Raw genomic sequence first — 22,423 nt, forward strand, 5'->3', positions numbered from 1 at the left:
AACCTTCCTAGGTTCTTATGCCTTTGTTTTGATAGAATGTTAAACTTCCTAGGTTTCTGGGCAAAAGGTACAAGACAAGTAAATTTCTTTTTTAATCACTGTGAGCTTGATTGTGACAAATTTCATAAGAAGACATACTTGATAGTTTGGCTGGATAAAGAACTACAGGTTGGGAGATTTTTTCCTTCGGAATTGCAAAGACATTGCTTTATTTTCATGTTGAGTTCAGGGTGTTGCTATTTGACTTCTTATTTTTATGTACTCTCTGAAATCTTTTAAGACTGTCATTTTCTTGATTTTTTAAAAAATTAATGATGCTGTGCCTGGTGTGGGGGTCTTTTTGTATCTTATGAAATAAGTCTTTTCATCTGAAAATTCCTATCTTCCAGTTCTGAGAAATTCTTTCTTCTTATTTTTGTTACTTCTGGTCTCGTTTTGGAACACCTATTAGGTATGTATTGAACATTCTGGAGTGACTGTCATAATTTCTTTTCTTCCCTGCTTCCTATCTTTATTATTTTGTACTAATTATTGGCAGATTTTTTAAAACCCTCATTGGTTTTTTTTCTAAGTTTTTTTTCTTGGTTGGTACTTTTTATACCATCTTGCTGTTTTACTAATGCAACATTTCTTCTGAAGAAGTTGAGTTATTTGGTTTTTTGTCGTTGCTGCCTGAATTGTCTCTTTTTGTTCTTAGTGTCTCTGTCACATCCTCTTTGTTTTGGGCCCTTTCTTTTATAATAGAGGTCTTTAGACTTGTAGGACTCTGGCTGTTTTACTCGTACTTGAGTAAATAATGCTGATTCTCCACTTTGCTGCCTATAACATTTAAACTTGGCTTCCATTGTTCAGGGAACTGTGCCAAGAGAAGGGAGGTCTCAGTGTTCTGGAGGATTGTACTGCCTCTTGTACAGTTTTCTTTTTAATCCTGTCCTTCTGTTTCCTGTTCCTCCCTGCATGCTCTCCCTGCAGTTGCTGGTACCTTCAAGTTCTAGGCCTTTCAGGGATTCTTCTCCCTAAACCCCAGTGGCTTAGGTTTCAGCTTTCTCTGGTCTATTGAATCACTTTCTACTGTTTGCCCATCTGTTTCCATCTTACAGAATTTTATTCACATTTTATCTGCTATAGTTTCTCTTTCTATTCTCTTTGTCCTTTTGGGTGTATATCTTTTTAATTTCTTAGCTTTCATTTTAGTTAAGTTTCTGAGTTACTAGGTGATACACCATATTTAGCTAGAAATGATCTACAGAGTTTTTTTCTATTAATATAGTATTCAGGCACAAACATATATACTTCCTCATTCCCCTATACACCCCAGCGAAATAGGGAATATAGTGTATACAGTTTTGCAACTTGATCTAAAAAACAACCTTTGTACAATGAGTTTATTTAGTTTATAAAGCTCTATTTATGTTTTTAATCTTAAAGCTAAAATTTTTAACTTTATATGTGTATAACTTGTCTGTCCCCTATTAATGGTCATTTAGGTCTTTTCAGTTTTTGCCACTATGAGAAATGCTTCTCTAACCATCTTTTACATACATAATTGCCTTCTTGTCATGTAGGTGATCTATGGAAAGCACTTAGATCAGCACCTGGTATAGAGCAGAGGAGCTGCCATTATTGCTGTGTTTTCTGGGATCACACAACAAAAATATTCTGTAATTTCTTCACCAGCTATCTCTGTGGAGCTTAGTGAGAACTTCTTAGGAAGCCTTTGAGAAATCTTTTTAAGTTATATTTTCTGTAAATGTAAATTATAGGTAAGAAATTCCTATGTAGTTTAGCCTATTGTATTCATTTTAACACTGTCGGAAAAAGTCTTTGTTATTTGTTGATTTGGTTTTGTTGTTCTTTGTTACATAGCACTCCCACCAAAGGCATAGAGAACAAAGCTTTTGATCGCAATACAGAATCTCTCTTTGAAGAACTGTCTTCAGCTGGCTCAGGCCTAATAGGAGATGTGGATGAAGGAGCAGATTTACTAGGTATGATAGCTCATCTGAAGAAGTATCATACTGTTTTTAAAATTGATTTTTAAAATGATTTAATTGAAAAGTCTTTCAAAATGACCCCAACTGCTTAGTGGTACAGGGATATTGCCATTTTAGATAATTATTGGGAACATATGCCTGTGATTATGAAAGTTTTAAATGAAAGTACCTTTGCTTATGGGTATGCTTAAAACTGAATTGCATTTAAATTTATATTTTGAATTCATACAACACAATTTATTGAACTCCTACTATATTCCAAAACAGATAACTACACATACGAACATGGTGGGGTGTGTATGTGTGTGTGTATGGATTGATGGCTATTTTCTGATTTACATTAATTTCATTACATTCTGTTGACTTTAATTAAGAAATTGTAACAGTTGACTTTTCTAAGTTTTCACAGAGTATATTATGTTTCAGCTCTGTGGGAAATATAATTATTTTAAAGTTTGTGTTCTAGAAGAATACATGGTTTGAAAAGAATATTGCATTTGGTTCTTACACTATTTATCTGGTGACCTTTGCCAAGCAGCTTAACCTCTTTGGACCTTAATTTCTTTGTGTGTAAAATAAAGGAGCTGGACTGTTGTTCAGGAATCTGGCAAACTTACAGGCCAAATCCAGCTGACCTCCTGTGTGTATGTGTAAATAAAGTTTTGTTGGAATACAGCCACCACCATTTACTTATTGTCTATGATTGCCTTTGCCTACCAACAGCAGAGTTGAGTAGGCAACTGTAACCTAAAGCCTAAAATATTTACTGTCTGGCCCTTTATAGAAAATGTTTGCCAACCCCTGTCCTAGATGATCTCTAAAGTTCCTTTCAGTGCAAGATTCTGGCTCATATGAATTAGTTTTAGTATACCTTCCTTGTAACTTAAGACCCAACAGAAATTAAAAACTGTGTAGAATTAAAAATATATACCTTTGGAGATACTAAGCTACAAAAAAATTTTTGTCTCTTGGTATAATTATAGTACAGACTACACTGTTCTCAAAAGATTTTGTAAATGCCTTTTAAAATGACCCCAACTTCTTAGTGGTACAGGGATATTGCCCTTTAGGATAATTATTGGGAACATGTGCCTGTGATCATGAAAGTTTTAAATGAAAGCACTTTGGAGTGGAGTGACGTTGGAGTGGAGTTACATTGCTTGCATTATTTTGTGTTAAATTTATTGACTGCCAGGTATGTCCTTGACATTGTGCAGTGTTTTTAGAGGAAAACACAAGTTCTATCTAAATGTCTATCTAGGCTGGGCCCAAGAGCTCATGCCTGTAATCCCAGCACTTTGGGAGGCCAAGCCAAGTGAATCACTTGAACTCAGGAGTTGGAGACCAGCCTGGGCAACATGGCAAAAAATACCAAAATTAGCCAGGCATGGTGGAGTTAGCCTGTAGTTCCAGCTACTTGGGAGGCTGAGCTGTGAGGATGGCTTGAACCCAGGAGGCAGAGGTTACAGTGAGCCTTGATTGCACCACTGCACTCCAGCCTGAGTGACAGAGCCAGACCCTGTCTCATAAAAATAAATAAATAAATATCTAGTAAGAGAGATTGAGGCCAGGTGTGGTGGTTTACACCTGTAATCCCAGCACTTTGGGAAGGCCGAGGCAGGCAGATCACGAAGTCAGGAGTTTGAGACCAGCCCGACCAACACGGTGAAACCCCGTCTCTACTAAAAATACAAAAATTAGTGCAACATGGTGGTACAGGCCTGTAATCCCAGCTACTGAGGAGGCTGAGGCTGGAGAATCGCTTGAACCTGGGAAGTGAAGGTTGCAGTGAGCTGACATTGGGCCATTGCACTCCAGCCTGGGCAGCAGAGCGAGACTCAGTCTCAAAAAAAAAAAAAAAAAAAAAAGAGAGAGAGAGATTGAAAGTATATAAGTATGTATGGTTAGACAGAAAGGGATTGTCACCATTAAAGTTTAAGTAAAACTTGGGAAGAAATTGAATGAATTGCATTTCTCAAGGAGGGCTAAGAAAGTTTAATTCTTTTTTTTTTTAATTATAAAAACTTCCTTTTTAATCAAGGTTTATAACATGAACAGATTTCTTGAATAAAATGGAAAGTTTCCAGTATACTGAAACATAAATCCACAAGTCACCATACATACAACACCGGCAGAAAAAAACAAAAACAAGTTTACACGATCCCTGTAACAGCCATGGTCTTAATCTCAGATGCTTCCATCTGCCAAGTGTGTTCTGGATACACAGCACACTGTGGCTTCTGGGGTCACACTCAGCTGAGGCTGTGGGTCCACAGAGCACTCCTCAGGCTGGGCTATGGTGGTGGTGGCTCTACTCAGGAAGCAAAGCAGTTACCAGCACATTCAAACATTGTATTGAATCTTTTAAATATCAAAGTGAGAAACAAGAAGGCAACACAATAATGTCATCAGAAAGATGTCAGGAAGTAAGGACAGCTGTGTAAAGCTCGAAGCTGAAAAGTGGCTTGCCAGCTTCATTTCTTCGGCTTCTTGGGTAGTGGGCGCTGGAACAGTAGGATGTGAGGTTCTGGTTCATGGATCATATAATGGACCCAACCCTGACTCTGTTGAATGCCAAGATTCCTCCATTCAGATTCAGACATCAGATGGGTTTTAGGGACCAGCTTGGCTATGTCCTTGGGCAGCATGACATGCTGATACTCAAACTCCTCGTTGTTGTATTTGTCCGAATAGTAAATTTGTGTGTGCGACATGATCGTTCGTCTGGTAGCCTTCAGCCCCGCGCCGCCAACCTCCAAGCAACTCCCAGCAGCCAAAAGTTTAATTCTTAAGGAATACTCTATTTTTATATTTAATATTACATTTTAAGTTTAGTTCACACCAAATTATACCTGAAAAGTTTCTTTTATGACATAATTGGCTTAAGAAACTAACTCCGTGGCAAAATTGAGGGGCAGATGAAAAAATGTTAGAAGAATTTAAAAATTTATATTCAGTACAGTAAAATTCCCCAGAATCAATATACATCACCCCACAAAATTCATTTATGCTGCCTGTTTGTATTAAGAATGAAGTACTTTTGAATATAATTTGTATACTGTGTTACCTTATAATGCAGTAATGAGTAATATAACTTGTAAGGTTGGTGGCCCCAAACTTTTCTTTTCTTATAAAGTATTTAGAAGCCACATCGTACTTAGAAATAACTATGTTCTTTTAAATCAATTAAAAATAATATCCTATTGGGCATGGTGGCTCACACCTGTAAACCCAGCACTTGGGGAGGCTGAGGTGGGCAAATCACGAGTTCAGGAGTTTGAAACCAGCCTGGCCAACATGGTGAAACCTCATCTCTACTAAAACTACAAAGATTAGCTGGGCGTCTGTAATCCCAGCTTCTCAGGATGGTGAGACAGGAGAATTGCTTGAACACGAGAGGTGGAGGTTGCAGTGAACCAAGATTGTGCCATTGCACTTAGCAAATTTGAATCATTATATATGGACTCAGTACTTAGACTACCCTTTTTTTTTTTTGAGGCAAGATCTCACTACATTGTGTATGCTATCCTGGAACTCCTAGGCTCAAGGAACCCTTTTGCCCATAGCCTCTCTAGTAGCTGGGACTACAGGCATGCACCATCACGCCAGCACAACCTTTTTTTGATTTTAATAATTTAAAAGAAATAATCTCAACAATTTTTCCTTTATCCTGATTGGTATCTCATCCCTCAGCTTTCTTACTTAAAACTCTTTGCTGGGTTTCCGTGATAGTAACTTGCCTGTGTCCTTTCCTGTCTCTGACTCTACCTTTTCAGTCATCTTAGCAGGATCTGCTTCCTTTGCTCATCTTTCAGGTATCAGCATTCCTGTCCTAGGCCTGATACTTTGAGAAATCATGTTTGCTCTCATTGTTTCTCGGTTTTCATGTCCCAAGTTTTAATCTCCACCCCAGATCTTTTTCTAAAGCCCTAGACTATTATTTCCTAACTGCATACTAGACCCCTAAGCTAAGATGACTTGTAGGGCTTTACGTTTAACATGCATAAAGCTCAGTTTGTCATCTTTATTTTTCTGTACCCTAAGGCTGCTCTGGGGTCAACAGCCACTGTCTCAGTGAATGAATAGCTCCCCATCCTGCACCTCTCACTTTTCCCTCACAGCCAATCACCAAGGTTTGTTTGTTCCCTTTCCTAAATGTGTGCATGTGAATATATACATATGTATATATATTTTTTCTTGCCTTGCTTAAGTGATACATCCTCCAGAAAATCTGCTTTGATCCCCTAATTAAAGCTTAGTTGTCCTTGAAATGTATTCCCATGACACTGCATTTTATTATACAGCTCTTCATGCTTACTGTCATTTTTTTAGGTACCTGTCTCCCTGGACAGACTCTAAGCTCAGTGTGGCTGAGACAACTGTGTCTTTGCTCGCTGTTGCCTCTTTAGCACTTAGCAACTAAGTGAATGGGCTTGCTAAGTAGTTCTGATGGGGTTTGTTTCACTTCAAAATCTGTGATTCTTCTCCTTTTGAGATTAAAAATTCTTTATAGGGGAATTTGTAAGAGAGCAATGTACCTTTGTAAAAATGCACATATATAACTACATAAAATTGTGCATCTTCTCAAGGGATTACCATATAACTCTGAAACCCATCTATGGACCTAGCTTGAGTATCAGTGTTAAGCCAGACAGGTTTTTTTTTTTTGCTTGTTTTTAATAAGTAAAATTTCCAAATGTATTAGACCTAAGTTTGTGCTTCAAGTCTTGAATAGATGTTACTGGATGGCAAGTCTTGAGAAAAAGAAAAGACAAAAAAAAAAAGTCTAGAATAGAAATTAGACTACTTTATATTTTTCTAATAAAGAGTTTTTATTGATCATTTCAAAATGAAATTTTAGATAATCTTACTGGTTACATACTCAATTTATAAACCATATTTTAAGATACCTCTTAGTTGGGAATGTATAAATGTAAACTTTATTTATTTATTTATTTATTGGCCATCTTGGAAAGGCTTTATTTCTACTTTATCACGGTCTCATACAGACTCAGAGGTACCATGATATGTTCCCATTTGGTATCCTCACGACTTTTTGTAGTGTTTTCCCTTAAGAGTAAATTCTGTATGTTGCCAGTTAATCTTTTAACAGTAATTTAAAAATGTTGTTGCTATTGTGGAGAAGACTAACAATAAAAGTACAGTACAAGGAAATTCACAACATATTACAGTGTAACAGACTGAGTCACAGTTTGGCGAGGACCCAGTAGTAGTATATACATGCACCTGAAGACTCGCAAGCAGAGTAGGATAATATATGTATCATTCAGCAAATTTTCTAAACCCACTGAGGACTTTGTATCTTTTCACAAATGTCCTGCATACCCTCCAATTTACAGAATATCTGTCTTGTCTACTGTCTTCCTGGCTAATGTAAACTTTAGAAACTATATTATAGGGTTTGTTTTTCCTGTAGTACACATTTTGATATTTTTCCTTTTTATAAATATTTAGACTTCATTGTGTTTAGTTAATGATTTCTCTACATCTTGTCAATTTCTTTGTTTCCTCCCTCATTTTGAAATACATGAGTTTAGTTCTTGCTTTCTGAAAACAATCTAATTGAGATTCTCATTCATTTTTCTCTTGGGCTGCTTACCTAGGGGAATATTCTGGTGTGTATGATTTTGAATATTTTAAAATTACTGCTTTTAAGCTAGGTGTTCTTGGCTGCTGTTCTCATCTAATGCTTTCTCATCATTTTTTTCTGCACAGATGTTTTTTTGCCTTTCATATATTTTCAGCTTTCACGCTTATCTAAGTGCTTGAGAGTTTATAGCAAACATAGTTATCATATAAACTTTTTCAACCAGTCTAGACTCTTATTTCTTCTGTCTCTGTAGCTTTATTAAAAAGTTAACATTCCAGCCATTGTATCTACAAAGGGGAATAAAAAGGTAGTATTTAAAGCAAATATGTTGCCAAAGATCATTTTGGAGTTAGAATTTGGAAACTTTTTTGTGATTTTTGTTTTGTTTGGTTTGGTTTCAGTGTGTGGATAATACATAAGGAAATGATTAAGTAAGCTACTATTCCTGATATTTAATTCTTCCTGGTGTAAGCACCCTGATCTTTGAGAAAATTAGAATATAGACAAAATATGAGTCCATGTGCACAGAATTTGTAGCATTTCTAGGTTGTGTATTTGTTTTAAGTAATTTTTAAATCATTTGGAAAATTGCCTTTTTTAAAATAAAGGGACATGTTAACTCCTTTGTCTTACGTAGTTTTCTTTAGAAAGATTTCTTTCCTGTTTACTTGGGTTATGAATATTACTTCTTCCATTGTATGTGATTTTCCAACATTATTAGCTTGCAATTCCTTGAGATGAGAGAGTGGTGGTTTTCTTTTTTTTGTTTTCCTTTGATTTTCTGTTTTTTGAGTGATATTCCCTAGTGTGTTATTTCATTTTTTCAGTTTCTTATGAGAAGCAAATTAATAACTTTCTTCTCCGTGAAGACCACTCCACTGGATCTTGGATTAGATGCTCTACATGCCTATCTTACACTAGTCATTAAAATGGCAAACATGATCAAAGACAGCCACTCAAATGATAACCGAACATTATTATTTCATAGGTGGCACTTTGAAGGAAAGTTTGTATTATTGATTGAAGATTTTCAATCTAACTATATTCGATTTTTTTGTGAGGAATAATTGGTAAATCATTTTTTAGGTATACCAGAGAGCATCTTCATGAATGAAGGAAATCATCTTTATTTCTGTCTTTTGCACATCATTATGCATTAAATCATAACATTGTGATTCCAGATGTTTTTCGTATCATGTATAAAACTTTATAGATTAATAATCTGTTTTCATGCTGTTTCTTATGTAAAACATTTCTTGTTCTTTGTTTTTGCTTTACATGGAATGCATGGGCTTTAAGACCATAATTTCTTTGGTAAGGTTTCATCTGCCTTGGGGGTTCTGTCTTTCTTTGGCCTTGTTTCTGCCTGTTCTCAATTAATAAGGTCTAATTTTTAGGCAAAAGCCTACAAGATCAGCTGTGATTTAGAAACAATTTCGATTCATATTAATGCTTTTGTTTTTTTCCCCTAAGTAATGTTGGAATGTTAGAATATTTGGTAGAAAAGTCTTGATCCTTTTGAAATATTATCTGAAAAATAAAATATAGACTAACAGATATTAAAAATTTGCCACATTTTCTAGCAAGCCAACCAGATTTAAAAAAGAAATTGGCCAACAAAATCTTTAGCCTTGTTTGTAATGAATAATTATTTATAATTTTATAATCTATTAAAGTAGATACATCAAATGAAATTATAGTCAAAATAAGATTAATAAAGGACAGTTAAAATTTCTAAGATAAAATTTGTGACTATAGCTTATATTTTAAATGCATATAATTATTGATGCATTTATTTTTAAAGTCTTTATCTTTTTTCTTTTGATAGGAATGGGTCGGGAAGTTGAGAATCTTATATTAGAAAACACACAACTGTTGGAAACCAAGTAAGTATACGTGCAATTTTAGCAACAGAAGATAAAGAATTTTCTTCTTGTACAAGTCAATGACACTTCATCATTTTAACATAATACTAATGGAATCGCCCTGTCCCATCTCGTTCCTCTCCTCTAAGTGTACACACACACACGTGCACACATGCACACACACACACGTAATGTTGGGACTTACATTGCCTTGAATCTTCTTGTCCCATCTTGTTCCCCTCCTCTGAGTGTACGCATGCGCATGCACGCGCACACACAGACACACACACACACAGTGTTGGCACCTACATTGCCCTGATGGTTATGTTTCCTTGCTCTGTTTTTTTTTTTGTAGAAACATTTTCATCTCCTTTTCACTCCATAAGTATCCGTGCCTTTTCTTAATCTTCTGTGTCTGTCCTTGTTTTACACTCGTTTTGCTCCCTCATTTTTTTATTTTCTTATCTCTTCTCCTGGGGTTTCTTTTATTTCCACACAGATGTTTTGATGTATATGCAGCCTTCCTCTTCAGAGCTGTCTTTCATAGCTGTCCATTCTTGGGTACAATTTGTGGAGTCTTGAGCCCTCAGGCACATTTAGAGAACAGATCCCCAGTCATGTGGAAAAGCAGACTGGGTTCCTTTGTCAGTTTGCTGTGTCAGAGCAACTTTGAAACATCTGTGTATATCCAAGACAGAATGCAGTTATAATAAGGTCCTATGCACACTATACCCAAAGAAATTAGATCTCTGATTTTCTTCTTTAGCTTAGACTGTCTTGACTTTCCAATTTAGACTGTTTTCTCATTATTTATTAAAAGTAACATCAGTAAATAATTTTACTTTATTGATTGGGTAATATATTCTCAGAAATTATAACAATAGTAACCTTATAAATGCTATTTTTAAAATTTAATCTTCCCACTTTTTAGTAATTGATGGTCTGTCTTGTTTTATCCATTTGGTAAATGAGATGAGTAAAACCTTAGACTTTCTTTGTGTTCTTTTTGCATTTATCTACAAGCAACATCAGGTAGAATGTCTTGAAGTATTAAATTATTCATCTTTATGGTTGTACAGTTATTTTAGTCTACAAAGGAATGGCTGAAAGATGGAAAGAATATTTACTTGTAATGATGCACTTGAAATGCGTGTTTCTTAGAAATGCTTTGAACATAGTGAAGAATGATTTGATAGCAAAAGTGGATGAACTGACCTGTGAGAAAGATGTGCTGCAAGGGGAATTGGAAGCTGTGAAACAAGCCAAACTGAAGCTAGAGGAAAAGAACAAAGAATTGGAGGAAGAGCTTAGGAAGTAAGTTTTAACCATGTTGTTCTAAAGCAAACTCTTGGCCGGTTATGCCACAAAGGGTTACACATGTAACCCTGAGACTGAGACCTTCTGTCCACTCAAGCCTGGAAGGCCAAGAACTGCCTGGGAGAGGGTGAAGTGCCCTAGCCCATTGTCTCTGCTGTGAGCAGGCCCTGCTCGTTACTAGCCTGTCATCTAAATATTGTCATTTTTTATGTCTATGATGATGTAAAAAGAGTTAGAGACTGTTCAAACATCTTTGTTTTGACAATAAGGAAAGTTTTGTATCATGCTTTCTTTAAGAATTGTTTATTTTTGAAAACAGTGCTTTAATATAATGACACTCCACCAAATGAAGGTGGCTAAATACCCTGTTTGGGAAAAGAAAAATAATCCTTTAGTGGTAGTTAAAATTGTTGACCTACTCTCTTATTTTATTTTTTTGAAAAGATGAGTTCAATTCAAATAACATTTGGTTTTTTCTCCCCACTAGAGCTCGGGCAGAAGCTGAAGATGCAAGGCAAAAAGCAAAAGATGATGATGATGTAGGTTTACAATTTTGGACTTCTTTTCTTACCTTCCCATGTTTTGGTATTTCAGGAAGATCTTTCTAAGTAAGCTTTGGATATAATACTATAAAGATTTTAAACAGTCAGGACACATGTTTATGGTCATGAATAGGATAGCTCATGCTTCTACATGGTATCCAGATGGCTGAACTTTCTAGCTCCATGTGTTGTGCTCATTTTCCCTCTGTGGCTCTGTGCTCTTATCTGTATTTGCATGTTCAAGTTTAAGTACCAACTGGGACATTTTGGGGTTTTTGGTTGTTGTTGCTGTTTTGTTTCAAATTTTAATTTAGAAATACGAAAGCTTAATAATAAAATTTATTTAATAGTATTAAATAAAAAGGTGTGAAGTCTAGAATTTTAGTACTAGCCAATTAGTTCATATTGTTGTGAACATACATAAGTACAAAATAATTAATGTGAGCTTCTTGCTAGTATCTTTAGCATACTCCTAATCTTTTTTTGAGGGGGAGGATGGAGTCTCAGTCTGTCTTCCAGGCTGGAGTGGAGTGGCACGATCTCAGCTCACTATAACCCTCACCTCCCAGGTTCCAGCCATTCTTGTGCCTCAGCCTCCTGAGGAGCTGGGACTACAAATCTAATTTGGCTAATTTTTTGTATTTTTGGTAGAGACGGGGTTTTGCCATGTTGGCCAGACTGGTCTCTAACTTCTGGCTTCAGGTAATCCACCCCTGTCAGCTTCCCACAGTACTGGGATTACAGGTGTGAGCCACGAAGCCCAGCCTCATAATCATTCTTGTAACAGAGTTTTGCAGGTCAAAGGTCAGACTTAAGATACATGGTTGTTTTGGACAGAATGGTCATTTGGTGCCCCTTTCATATCTGTTTTTTAATATCTTATTTAATGATACATGCAAAAACATGTAAGATATGCAGGTTATGAATCATAATAGATTAACATTGTGAATTTACCACTTAATCTGATAATTAGAACATTACTCAACATTGAACTATTCTGTGTTCCTCCCCTGCAGAGAAAACTACTATCCTATATTTATCATTTGTTTAACTTAAAAAAAGTAATTTTATCATACTACATATGTTTGTATGGTTTAGTTTTTACTATTTTTGTATTTCATACTATATTTAGTCTTGCCGACATGCTGCTTTTCCTCTGTGTCATGTTTTTGAGATTCATCTGTGTTGTAGTATAGTGCTGTAGTTCACTACTTTATGATACCTCATTGAATGAATAGTCTACAATTTATGTACGTATTTTCCTGTGAAAGAATATTTAGTTTGTCTCAGCTTTTTACAATGCTGTTGTTACAAACATTACAGTATAAGTCTCCAGGTGGGCAGGAGCAGTAGCTTTTCCAGAGTACATACCTAGTAGTGGGCTTGCTGTGCTGCAAACTCAAGATCTTTATCATTTGTTTAACTTTTATTGAGAGGCCCAAGTTCTGTAATAGAACAACAGAGGAGGACTGCTAAGGGCTAAGCTTAGCCTCTTTCTTACTGTCCCAAACCTTTCAGCTTTGATCCAACATGTAGATAATGAAAGCCCTATAGGACGTTGACTTGAGCCATGCTCCTTTGAGGTCTTACCCTTATGCTTACTCTATATTCACATACTTTATTCTCTCTACGAGTAATTCTTGTTAATATGATTGTTGCACTTATGTTGGTATTTTAGCGGCTCTTATAGTTGGGTACCTTAGTAACTAGGCAATAAGTTTACCCTTAATGCTAGCCTCAGGTAGTATGTGGTTTTGTAATTTGAGATAAATGAACCTCTTTTAGACCTAACTTATAACTATTTTCTGAATGACAATTGTTACAGAGCCTGAGTTAAAATAATGTTAGAGCAACATTTTTAGGTGAAACTTATAATAGCATATTAAATCTATGTAGATAATAATTTTGGTTTTAGTTTAAAATCTGCACTATATTTTATTTTTTTTTTAGTATTATTACTATTTTTTAGAGACGAAGTCTCACTCTGTCACCCAGGCTGGAGTACAGTGACAATCATAGCTCACTACCGCCTTGAACTCCTGGGCTCAGGTGATTCTCCTACCTCAGTCTCCCAAGTAGCTAGGACTGCACATGCATACCACCCTACCTGGCTATTAATTGAATTTTATTTTTTGTAGAGCCAGGGTCTCACTGTGTTGTCTAGGCTGGTCTTGAACTCTTGGCCTCAAGCAGTTATGGGCATGTTGGTGTGTACCTGTAGTCCAAGCTACTCAGGAGACTGAGGTGGGAGGATTGCTTGATCCAGAAGTTGGAGGCTGCAGTGAGCTAGGATTTCACCACTGCACTCCAGAGCAGGCAACAGAATTAAAACCCTGTCTCAAAAACTGTATTTTAAAAAGTAATTTAAAAAATAAATCTCCTTGTTGATTTCGTTTGTATAAGGGCATTTTTCTTTAAATGGTCTATTAGATTATAAAGAAATGTTTTAAAATGTAAAGATTTTGCATAAAACTCTGAGTTGAACACCAAGACATATATAAGCTTCCAGAATGATCTGTCATTTTCTTGTCATTATAGAGTGATATTCCCACAGCCCAGAGGAAACGGTTTACTAGAGTAGAAATGGCCCGTGTTCTCATGGAGCGAAACCAGTATAAAGAAAGATTGATGGAGCTTCAGGAAGCTGTTCGATGGACAGAGATGATTCGGTTTGTATAAGAACTTCATTATTTTCCTACTATTATTTTGTAGGTTCGAATATTCCTTCATTTGGAACTAAAGTCCTGCCCTGTAAGATCTAACCCCTTTCTCTGTTTACTAAGAGAGACTTTCTAAAGTAACACTCAGAATTAGTTAACAGAATGTGATCAAAGGAGGTGCTTTTTGGGCTAGTAAGGGATCTTGGAGGATGTAACCATGACCTCTAAAAGGCAATTATTATTACTTAGGAATGATGGTCATTTTTCGAGTATAGAAATCAATACTACTCTCCTGATAATGTCAGGAAAAGATCAAAATTTCATATGCAACGCAGAAAAATAAATTATTTTGACTCAGGGTCTTTCCGTACCCTTGCTTGACTTCTTTCCGTTTTTTCTAACTGTTCATGCAAAGTACACCCTTCCATTGGTATCTTTCAGTCAGTTGGATCTTAAATCTCCCCTAATGCTGCCATCTAATGGTCATAGTCTCAGTAATAGTGTTTCTTTAATTTAGAAAAAGCCCCTGAAAAGTTTGTAGAGTTTGTAATGAAGGGGTAGATTTGCCCGTAATTTACCCATATTTTTGAGTTTGGATTGTTAGATTTACCAATAATAGTATACATTGACATGTTGTTTTTAAGTTTATGAACACATTCTCTAATTGCCAACTTTTACTTCCTTTTGATTACATCATTTATTTCACAGTTTATATAGCCTTTACCAATGTCATAGTGAAATGAAGTGTTTTGTATAACATATTATTTTACAATTTGCTATAATCATAATTGTTTATAACTGCCCATAAGGAGGATCAGTATTCCAATCTCTATTTATTGGACAAGGAAACTAACCCACTAAGAAGTGTGTTCTTAACTGCAGTGTTTAGTGGATATCAAATAAATAATAAGTAAATATTTAAAAAACTAAAAGTGGACTTCACTTTTCTATTTATTTATTTACTGAGATGGAGTCTTGCTCTGTTGCCCAGGCTGGAGTGCAGTGGCATGATCTTGGCTCACTGTAACCTCCACCCCCTGGGTTCAAGCAATTCTCCTGCCTCGGCCTCTCTAGTAGCTGGGTTTACAGGTGTGTGCTGCCATGCCCAGCTAATTTTTGTATTTTTAGTAGAGACAGGGCTTTGTCATGTTGGCCAGGCTGGTCTTGAACTCCTGACCTGAAGTGAGCTGCCCACCTCAGCCTCCCAAAGTGCTGGGATTACAGGCATGAGCCACCATGCCTGGCAGGACTTCAGTTTTCATTGCTGTTTTTAACTCTAGCAGCCAAGTGGTAGTCAACAAATTGAAGGAAATAGTAGCTTACTTTTAGCTTCTTCACTGAATTAAAGAATGTTTTTACTTTAGTTCATAACAAAAAGTAGTGAAAGGGGAGCTCTGATTATGTCAGAATCCCTACCACCTTATAAATCAATTTGGAATGTCTTACTTTCTGAAATTGTGTTGCATTACCTGTCAATCCAGTTTATCCTCTTCTCTACTGTGGTCATCTTTTCAGTGATGGAAAAGTTTTAGTCTTGTGAAAAATAGCCCCTCAGAATGCTAAAATTTCAAGCTATTTTCTGACAGCTGTGAGTACAGACAATAGAGACTTTTATGGAAAGGTGGGAATTTACAAGACAATATTTTAATAAAAAGGAAAGAGGGTATCTTTTCAATAAAAATTTTTAAATATTATTCACGCATGTTGGTTATCTGTCTAGCACTTATTACAATCCTTTCTCAGTAGATTAAGCTCTTTGAGGGAGGATGATATTTTATTTCTCTTAATAGAATTACTTTTAGCAGATTGACTGACACATGGTAGATCAAGGTAACTACAGTATTTATTGAATTTAATTGTTGACTCTCCTCTGTGTATCCCACAAACTTCTTGGATCTCTTGTTCTTCAGAAAGAAAGGTAGGATACTTTACTGATAACATATTTTTCTTTTCTTTTTGAATGTAGGGCATCACGAGAAAATCCAGCCATGCAGGAAAAAAAAAGGTCAAGCATTTGGCAGTTGTAAGTATTGAAAAACAAAGATTTAGACAGCACTTTGAAACAAGATAATTACAATCAAAATTTATATCCAAGAATGATTTGATGTCAGTTTTCTTTCCTTCATTTTTTTAAACTACGGGTAAGGGTTATGTAGCAAAACTGAACTTTCTTTTTTTTTTTTTTTTTTTTTTAATATATAGTGTGCCAACTCGGTAAGGCTGTTCTCAGGGACAAAAAATATGGTATCGTAAGCTGCAGCATGTTATGCATTTGTTGCAGTCTTCTGCCAAATTAAATTAATGGGGAATTATTCATAGACTTGATAATGACTTGGATCCCCATTAAGTAAGTTTCTCGTTGGCTGGTTTTGTGATTGTAAGAAACTTGACAAAGTGAGGATGAGAAATTGAGTGCTTGTAGGGTTTGAGTAGTATTGTGTATGTATTGGGCTTGAAGTATGTTTGTGCCAGAAGTACTATGTGTTTACTGTGATTAAAACTTATCCTTGTTTGGTGAATCTGCTATTTAATGGAAGTGTCAGTTTTTAAAAAAGATGACCTGAAAGTAGTTCTTTAAATTGAGCTTAATCAGAAAATGTATAAGATGTGTGTTAACATGATAATATGTGTTCTAGTACTTGATTATAATAAGCTATTTTTAGAACTGGCGTACTAAGCTTCTGTTCACATCACAAAGCCATAACCTTGCTGTTTAACTATCATTCTTACCTTGCACCAAGGAGCTAGCAAAAAAAACTAATTTATATTATTTATTCAGTAGGAAATGTTTCCTCTACTTAAGAGCTTTTTGTTTTCATTATGGAAATTGCTAGTTAAAGAACAGGTACTGCAATTCTAAGCAATAGTTTCTCTTCCCTGAATGTCTGAGTTTGGCTATGAGTTACTGCTAAGGCTGCATCGTGTGACTACAAAAACTTTTTGGCCTATTTCTAACTCATTGCTTTGTAAAAGTGCTCTGAAATTTTCTCAGCATAAAAGTTCGTGGAAAGTCAGGGATTGTTCCTCACACTACATGTGACACACAGACACATTTTCTTCTTTTAGTTTCAGCCGACTTTTCAGTTCCTCAAGTAATACGACTAAGAAGCCTGAACCACCTGTTAATCTGAAGTACAATGCACCCACCTCTCATGTTACTCCTTCCGTCAAGAAAAGGAGCAGCACCTTATCTCAGCTCCCTGGGGATAAGTCCAAAGCCTTTGATTTCCTTAGTGAAGAGTAAGTATTTTCCAGATTAATGTTTATGCTCTGAATAAGTTAATAGTTCAGAATATTCTTGGCCTCTTATTAGCTGTAAGGATTCAGATAAATCTATAAAAAATAATTTCTGTAACTCAGCTGCCTTCAAGTAAATTGCTTATAGTTAACGGTTTTTATGAAAACTGCATTTCAGTTTCTATAAAAGAGAAGGAATTGTTTTAAATGCCTCATTTTGACTGGTATGATAACATTGATAAATACCTATTAATAGACATGTTAAAGGCATTTAGAGATAAATGAGACTTTATCCTAAATGTTTGAACGTTTCTGTTGGTGACAAAGGACCTGGATTTTTATCCTGACTTTTCTACCCATTAGGTACAAACAGTTGGGCAAATTAACCTATCAGCCCCCAGTTTCTTTGTCTGTAAAATTAATCTGATAACCTATCTCAAAAGTGTTTGGATCCAATTATACAATTATCTGTAAAGTATCTGACATATACATAGATTTGTTAAGTGAGGTATATATACATAGCAAGTCATGTTACGAACATTTTAATGGCCAAAAGAATGGCAAATTATTTTCAAAATCCTTTTAACGATATTTTACCTTATAACTCCAAAGTTTACCAAGTCAGTTTGCATTTTTATCTTCTGAAACAAGTTAATGGGATCTAAAATCTAACCTATATTAATCTTCCTAAGCAGATATTGATTTACTTAATTTTTAAATCACTTCTAGCACTTTTTCTAGCATTAGGATATTGTCAGTAAATTTGTTGAATGAACAACAACAACAAAAAGCCAAAAATACTTAAGAATTTTCCCCTTTCATATGGCCAGCATCTGAAATCGGCTAGAAATTTGGTGGCTGATTATTCAATTTAATATAACAAAGCTGCTTGCTAACCTTTTAAAGCTTAGGCACTGAATTCACTGCACAAACTTAAAAAGACCTGCTTTAGTATAACCTTTTTTTTTTGGAGACGGAGTTTTGCTCTTATCGCCCAGGCTGGAGTGCAATGGCTTGATCTTGGCTCACTGCCAACCTCCACCACCCAGGTTCAAGCAATTCTCCTGCCTCAGCCTCCCAAGTAGCTGGGATTATAAGTGTGTGCCACCATGCCCAGCTAATTTTTGTATTTTTAGTAGAGACTGAGTTTCACCGTGTTGGCCAGGCTGGTCTCGAACTCCTGACCTCAGGTGATCCACCCACCTCCGTCTCCCAAAGTGCTGGGATTACAGACATGAGTCACCATACCCAGCCTAGTATAACACTTTTTAAGGAGCTGTGATAGTTCGAATAAACTAATTTGAAATCATCCTTTTTTGTTTTTGCTGTTTTAGTGACAGGAGAGATAAAACTGTTGTTGTACTCGCTTAATTAAAAAGGGAAATCTTTTTTCCTTTTAGAACTGAAGCTAGTTTAGCCTCTCGCAGAGAACAAAAAAGAGAGCAGTATCGTCAGGTAAAAGCACATGTTCAGAAGGAAGATGGTAGAGTGCAGGCATTTGGCTGGAGTCTGCCTCAGAAGTACAAACAGGTAATATATGTGCGTGGTAAGAGGATCCAGCAGGAAATAACAGGGCGAGATGAGTGTGCCTGGGCATGAAGGATTCACCGTACACATCCCCGTTCTGCTCATCTCAGCTGCATGGACTGGGCACACATTTAAGCGTGGAGGGTGGTGGTTTTCAGGCTGTTTTCTAGAGCTGTAAAGCTCAAATGAATGCTCTGAGTCTGTGAGGAGAGGAGGAGTCAGTAAAGGGTGGCTACATGCATGGAGTTTGAGGTATCCACTCTGCTGTCACCCGAGCAATTCTGGTTTAATATTTGAACATTTCATTTTTTAAAAAACCAGCATCATTGTTTAAAAAATCATTGACATGGAACTTTTCAAACTGTTCATTTAAAATTAAGTTCAAGTTTTCAGGAACTTTATCTGTCTACTCCATAATTCCTACCCCCAAAGGACTCACATGTTTGTGTACAAACATGTATGCCTGTGCATATGGCATATATGTGTTAATTAGAGCTGCTTTTTGAGCTCCCATTGTATCCTGTTTATCGAATTGCTCAACTTGATTTTTTTGGTTTTCGAATGAGAACAGCAAAATTGGCTGATGCAGTTGCTCATGTCTGTACTCCTAACACTTTGGGAGGCCAAGGTGGGAGGATGACTTGAGCTCAGGGAGTTCGAGACCAGCCTGGGCAACATAGCATGACCTTACCTCCACAAAAAATATATAAAAAATTAGCTGGGTATGGTGGCACGTTCCTGTCGTCCCAGCTACCTGGGAGGCTGAGGTGGGAGTGAACCGCAGGTTGAGGCTGTGGTAAGTTGTGATCAAGCCACTGCACTCCAGCCTGGGCAGTAAAGCACTCCAGCCTGGGCAGTAAAGCAACCCTCTCCCTCCGCACCCCCCCCCCGCCAAAAAGGGAAGAAAGAAAGGAGCAAAATCAACTTGAACTTGATTTCAAGGAGTAAACAGCAGTGCTTGCCCATGTTTCAGTGGATCTGTAAGAAGGTCACTTTTGATGAGGTTTACTAATGTGCCTTTTTCTCTCCTCATTCCGCCATTATTAGGTAACCAATGGTCAAGGTGAAAATAAGATGAAAAATTTACCTGTGCCTGTCTATCTCAGACCTCTAGATGAAAAAGATACATCAATGAAGGTAAGTTCATTGTGAAGTTAAAGGAGATATTTCCTAAACTCTGGGTAGTTTTTTTTTGTAAAACCAAAAAAGTGTAAGTGTTACTTCTATGGTGGTGTTATTGTTCATTTTATAATTTTAGACTGTATTAAAGACCTGTATTTACAATATCAGTTATTTTAAGAAAAGATGAAAAATTCTAAACACATCTAGACTTAATATTCTTTTCTTTTTCACCCGAGAAGCTGTGGTGTGCTGTTGGAGTCAATTTATCTGGTGGGAAGACCAGAGATGGTGGTTCTGTTGTTGGAGCAAGTGTATTTTACAAGGATGTTGCTGGTTTGGATACAGAAGGCAGTGAACAGAGAAGTGCCTCTCAGAGTAGTTTAGATAAGTTAGATCAGGAACTGAAGGTAAGTGTATGTGCTAACATTTGACCTGGTTTATGAGACTATTTGTTTAATGCTTTCATCCAAAATTCACCTCTGGGTCCAGCTTCTAGCTGGGATTACTATGCTCTGGCTTACTGTCCCTCAGCACTCTTTTAAAATCAATTTTATTGAGGTATAATTCATATGCAATAAAGTGTGCACTTAAAATGGGTATAGGTGAGAGTTGTGACAAATCTATACACCTGGTAATCACTCCAGTGATCAAGATAATAGAAGAGTTTATCATTGTTCTGCTTTACCTGTTAGTTTTGTTGTTGCTGTTTAGAGACAGGGTCTTGCTCTATCACACAGACTGGAGTGCAGTGGTGTGATCATGGCTCACTGCAGTCTTAACCTCCTGGGTTCAAGTGATCCATCCACTTTAGCCACCTGAGTAGCTGGGACTACACACCCACACCACCACACCTGGCTAATTCTTTAATTTTTTGTAGAGATGAGGGTTTCACTATGTTGATCAGGCTAGTCTGAAACTCCTGGCCTCAAGGAATCCTCCCACCTCAGCCTCCCAGAGTGCTGGTATTACAGACGGGAGCCACTGTGCCAGCCTAACTGCTAGTTTTTCATCTGCTAATTAATATTGATAGGTGGTTGTTTTAGTCCGTATTCACACTGCTGATAAAGACATACCCGAGAGTGGGAAGGAAAAAGAGGTTTAATTGGATTTACAATCCTACATGGCTAAGGAGGCCTCAGAATCATGGCAGGAGGTGAAAGGCACTTCTTATGTGATGGCAGCAAGAGAAAATGAAGAAGAAACAAAAGCAAAAACCCCTGATAAACTCATGAGATCTCATGAGACTTATTCACGATCACAAGAATATCATGGGAAAGACCAGCTCCCATGATTCAATTACCACCCCCTGGGTCCTTGTCACAACATATGGGAATTCTCAGAGATACAATTCAAGTTGAGGTTTGGGTGGGAACACAGCCAAACCATATCAGTGGTTGTATTTTTACCCTTCCAAATAATCTGAAAATAAATTTGAAATAGTATTGCCTTTTACTGTAATAGTACCACCTTATGAATATTTGCACATACATATCATTTTAAACATTTTCCATCCTTGTCTATACAGGAACAGCAAAAGGAGTTAAAAAATCAAGAAGAATTATCCAGTTTAGTCTGGATCTGTACCAGCACTCATTCAGCTACAAAAGTTCTTATTATTGATGCTGTTCAACCTGGCAACATCCTAGACAGTTTCACTGTTTGCAACTCTCATGTTCTGTGCATTGCAAGTGTGCCGGGTAAGAGTGAGTCAATGAGTTTCTCTGCCCTCCCCTCCATCCACACCATCTACCTGCTGGGCACTGGTGTGGTAGCTGAAGATGCAGTTCTGTACCTTGCTGTCATAAAGCTTATATTCTGGTTGGGGAAGATTAAAAAACAAACTGGAAACCATTGAATAAAGGAGGTATTTTTAGGTAGTGAAAAATACTGTGAATAAAATAAAACAATGGTAATAGGAGAAGATAACTGGGAGCCAGAGGACTATTTGGATTAATTAATAAGGAAAGGCCTTCTAAAGTTTTGGATTAAACATTTTGTGATGTTAAAACATTAGTTTAAAAATTAAAGAGGTGTATGTGATACATCCATACATTGGAATATTATTAAGTCACAAAAAGGAATGAAGTTCTTTTTTATGTTTTATTTGTTTGTTGTGGTAAGAACACTTAATATGAGCTCTACCCCCCACCCCCACCCTTTTTATTTTAGACAGAGTCTCACTCTGTTGCCCAGGCTGGAGTGCAGTGGCACGATCTTGGCTCACTGCAACCTCTCCCTCCCAGGTTCAAGTGATTCTCCTACCTCAGCCTCCCAAGTAGCTGGGATTACAGGTGCCTGCCACCATGCCTGGTTAAATTTTTGTTTTTTTACTAAAAGATGAGGTTTCACCATGTTGGTCAGGCTAGTCTTGAACTCCTGACCTAAAGTGATCTGCCTGCCTTGGCCTCCCAAACTGCTGGGATTACTGGTGTGAGCCACTGTGCCCAGCCTGAGATCTACCCTCTTAACACATTTTTGTTTTTGTTTTTTGAGACAGCGTCTCACTCTGTTGCCCAGACTGGAGTACAGTGATGCAGTCACAGCTCAT

The 22,423-nt window shown here is 36.7% G+C and overlaps 1 protein-coding gene and 1 pseudogene across 15 annotated transcripts in view; one reads left to right on the forward strand and one right to left on the reverse strand.

Annotated features, from left to right (window-relative positions):
* SPAG9 (sperm associated antigen 9) overlaps window positions 1-22,423 on the forward strand; it is a 146,669-nt gene that overhangs the window by 93,705 nt on the left and 30,541 nt on the right. For all 14 annotated transcript variants that reach the window (XM_017972649.4, XM_008997359.5, XM_054256260.2 and 11 more), the window contains 11 exons: window positions 1,867-1,988; window positions 9,434-9,491; window positions 10,632-10,784; window positions 11,275-11,326; window positions 13,868-13,998; window positions 15,956-16,012; window positions 17,056-17,229; window positions 18,627-18,756; window positions 19,801-19,890; window positions 20,115-20,282; window positions 21,401-21,572. In XM_017972649.4, the coding sequence (XP_017828138.1) occupies window positions 1,867-1,988; window positions 9,434-9,491; window positions 10,632-10,784; window positions 11,275-11,326; window positions 13,868-13,998; window positions 15,956-16,012; window positions 17,056-17,229; window positions 18,627-18,756; window positions 19,801-19,890; window positions 20,115-20,282; window positions 21,401-21,572 (1,307 nt within the window). The remainder of the gene's footprint in view (window positions 1-1,866; window positions 1,989-9,433; window positions 9,492-10,631; window positions 10,785-11,274; window positions 11,327-13,867; window positions 13,999-15,955; window positions 16,013-17,055; window positions 17,230-18,626; window positions 18,757-19,800; window positions 19,891-20,114; window positions 20,283-21,400; window positions 21,573-22,423) is intronic.
* On the reverse strand, window positions 3,997-4,836 carry LOC108591819 (cyclin-dependent kinases regulatory subunit 1 pseudogene; annotated as a pseudogene). The gene has a single exon (XR_013535863.1). The product of XR_013535863.1 is annotated as a cyclin-dependent kinases regulatory subunit 1 pseudogene (transcript).

Source organism: Callithrix jacchus, chromosome 5 (assembly GCF_049354715.1).
Source record: "Callithrix jacchus isolate 240 chromosome 5, calJac240_pri, whole genome shotgun sequence".
In the NCBI taxonomy this organism is placed as follows: Eukaryota; Metazoa; Chordata; class Mammalia; order Primates; family Cebidae; genus Callithrix; species Callithrix jacchus.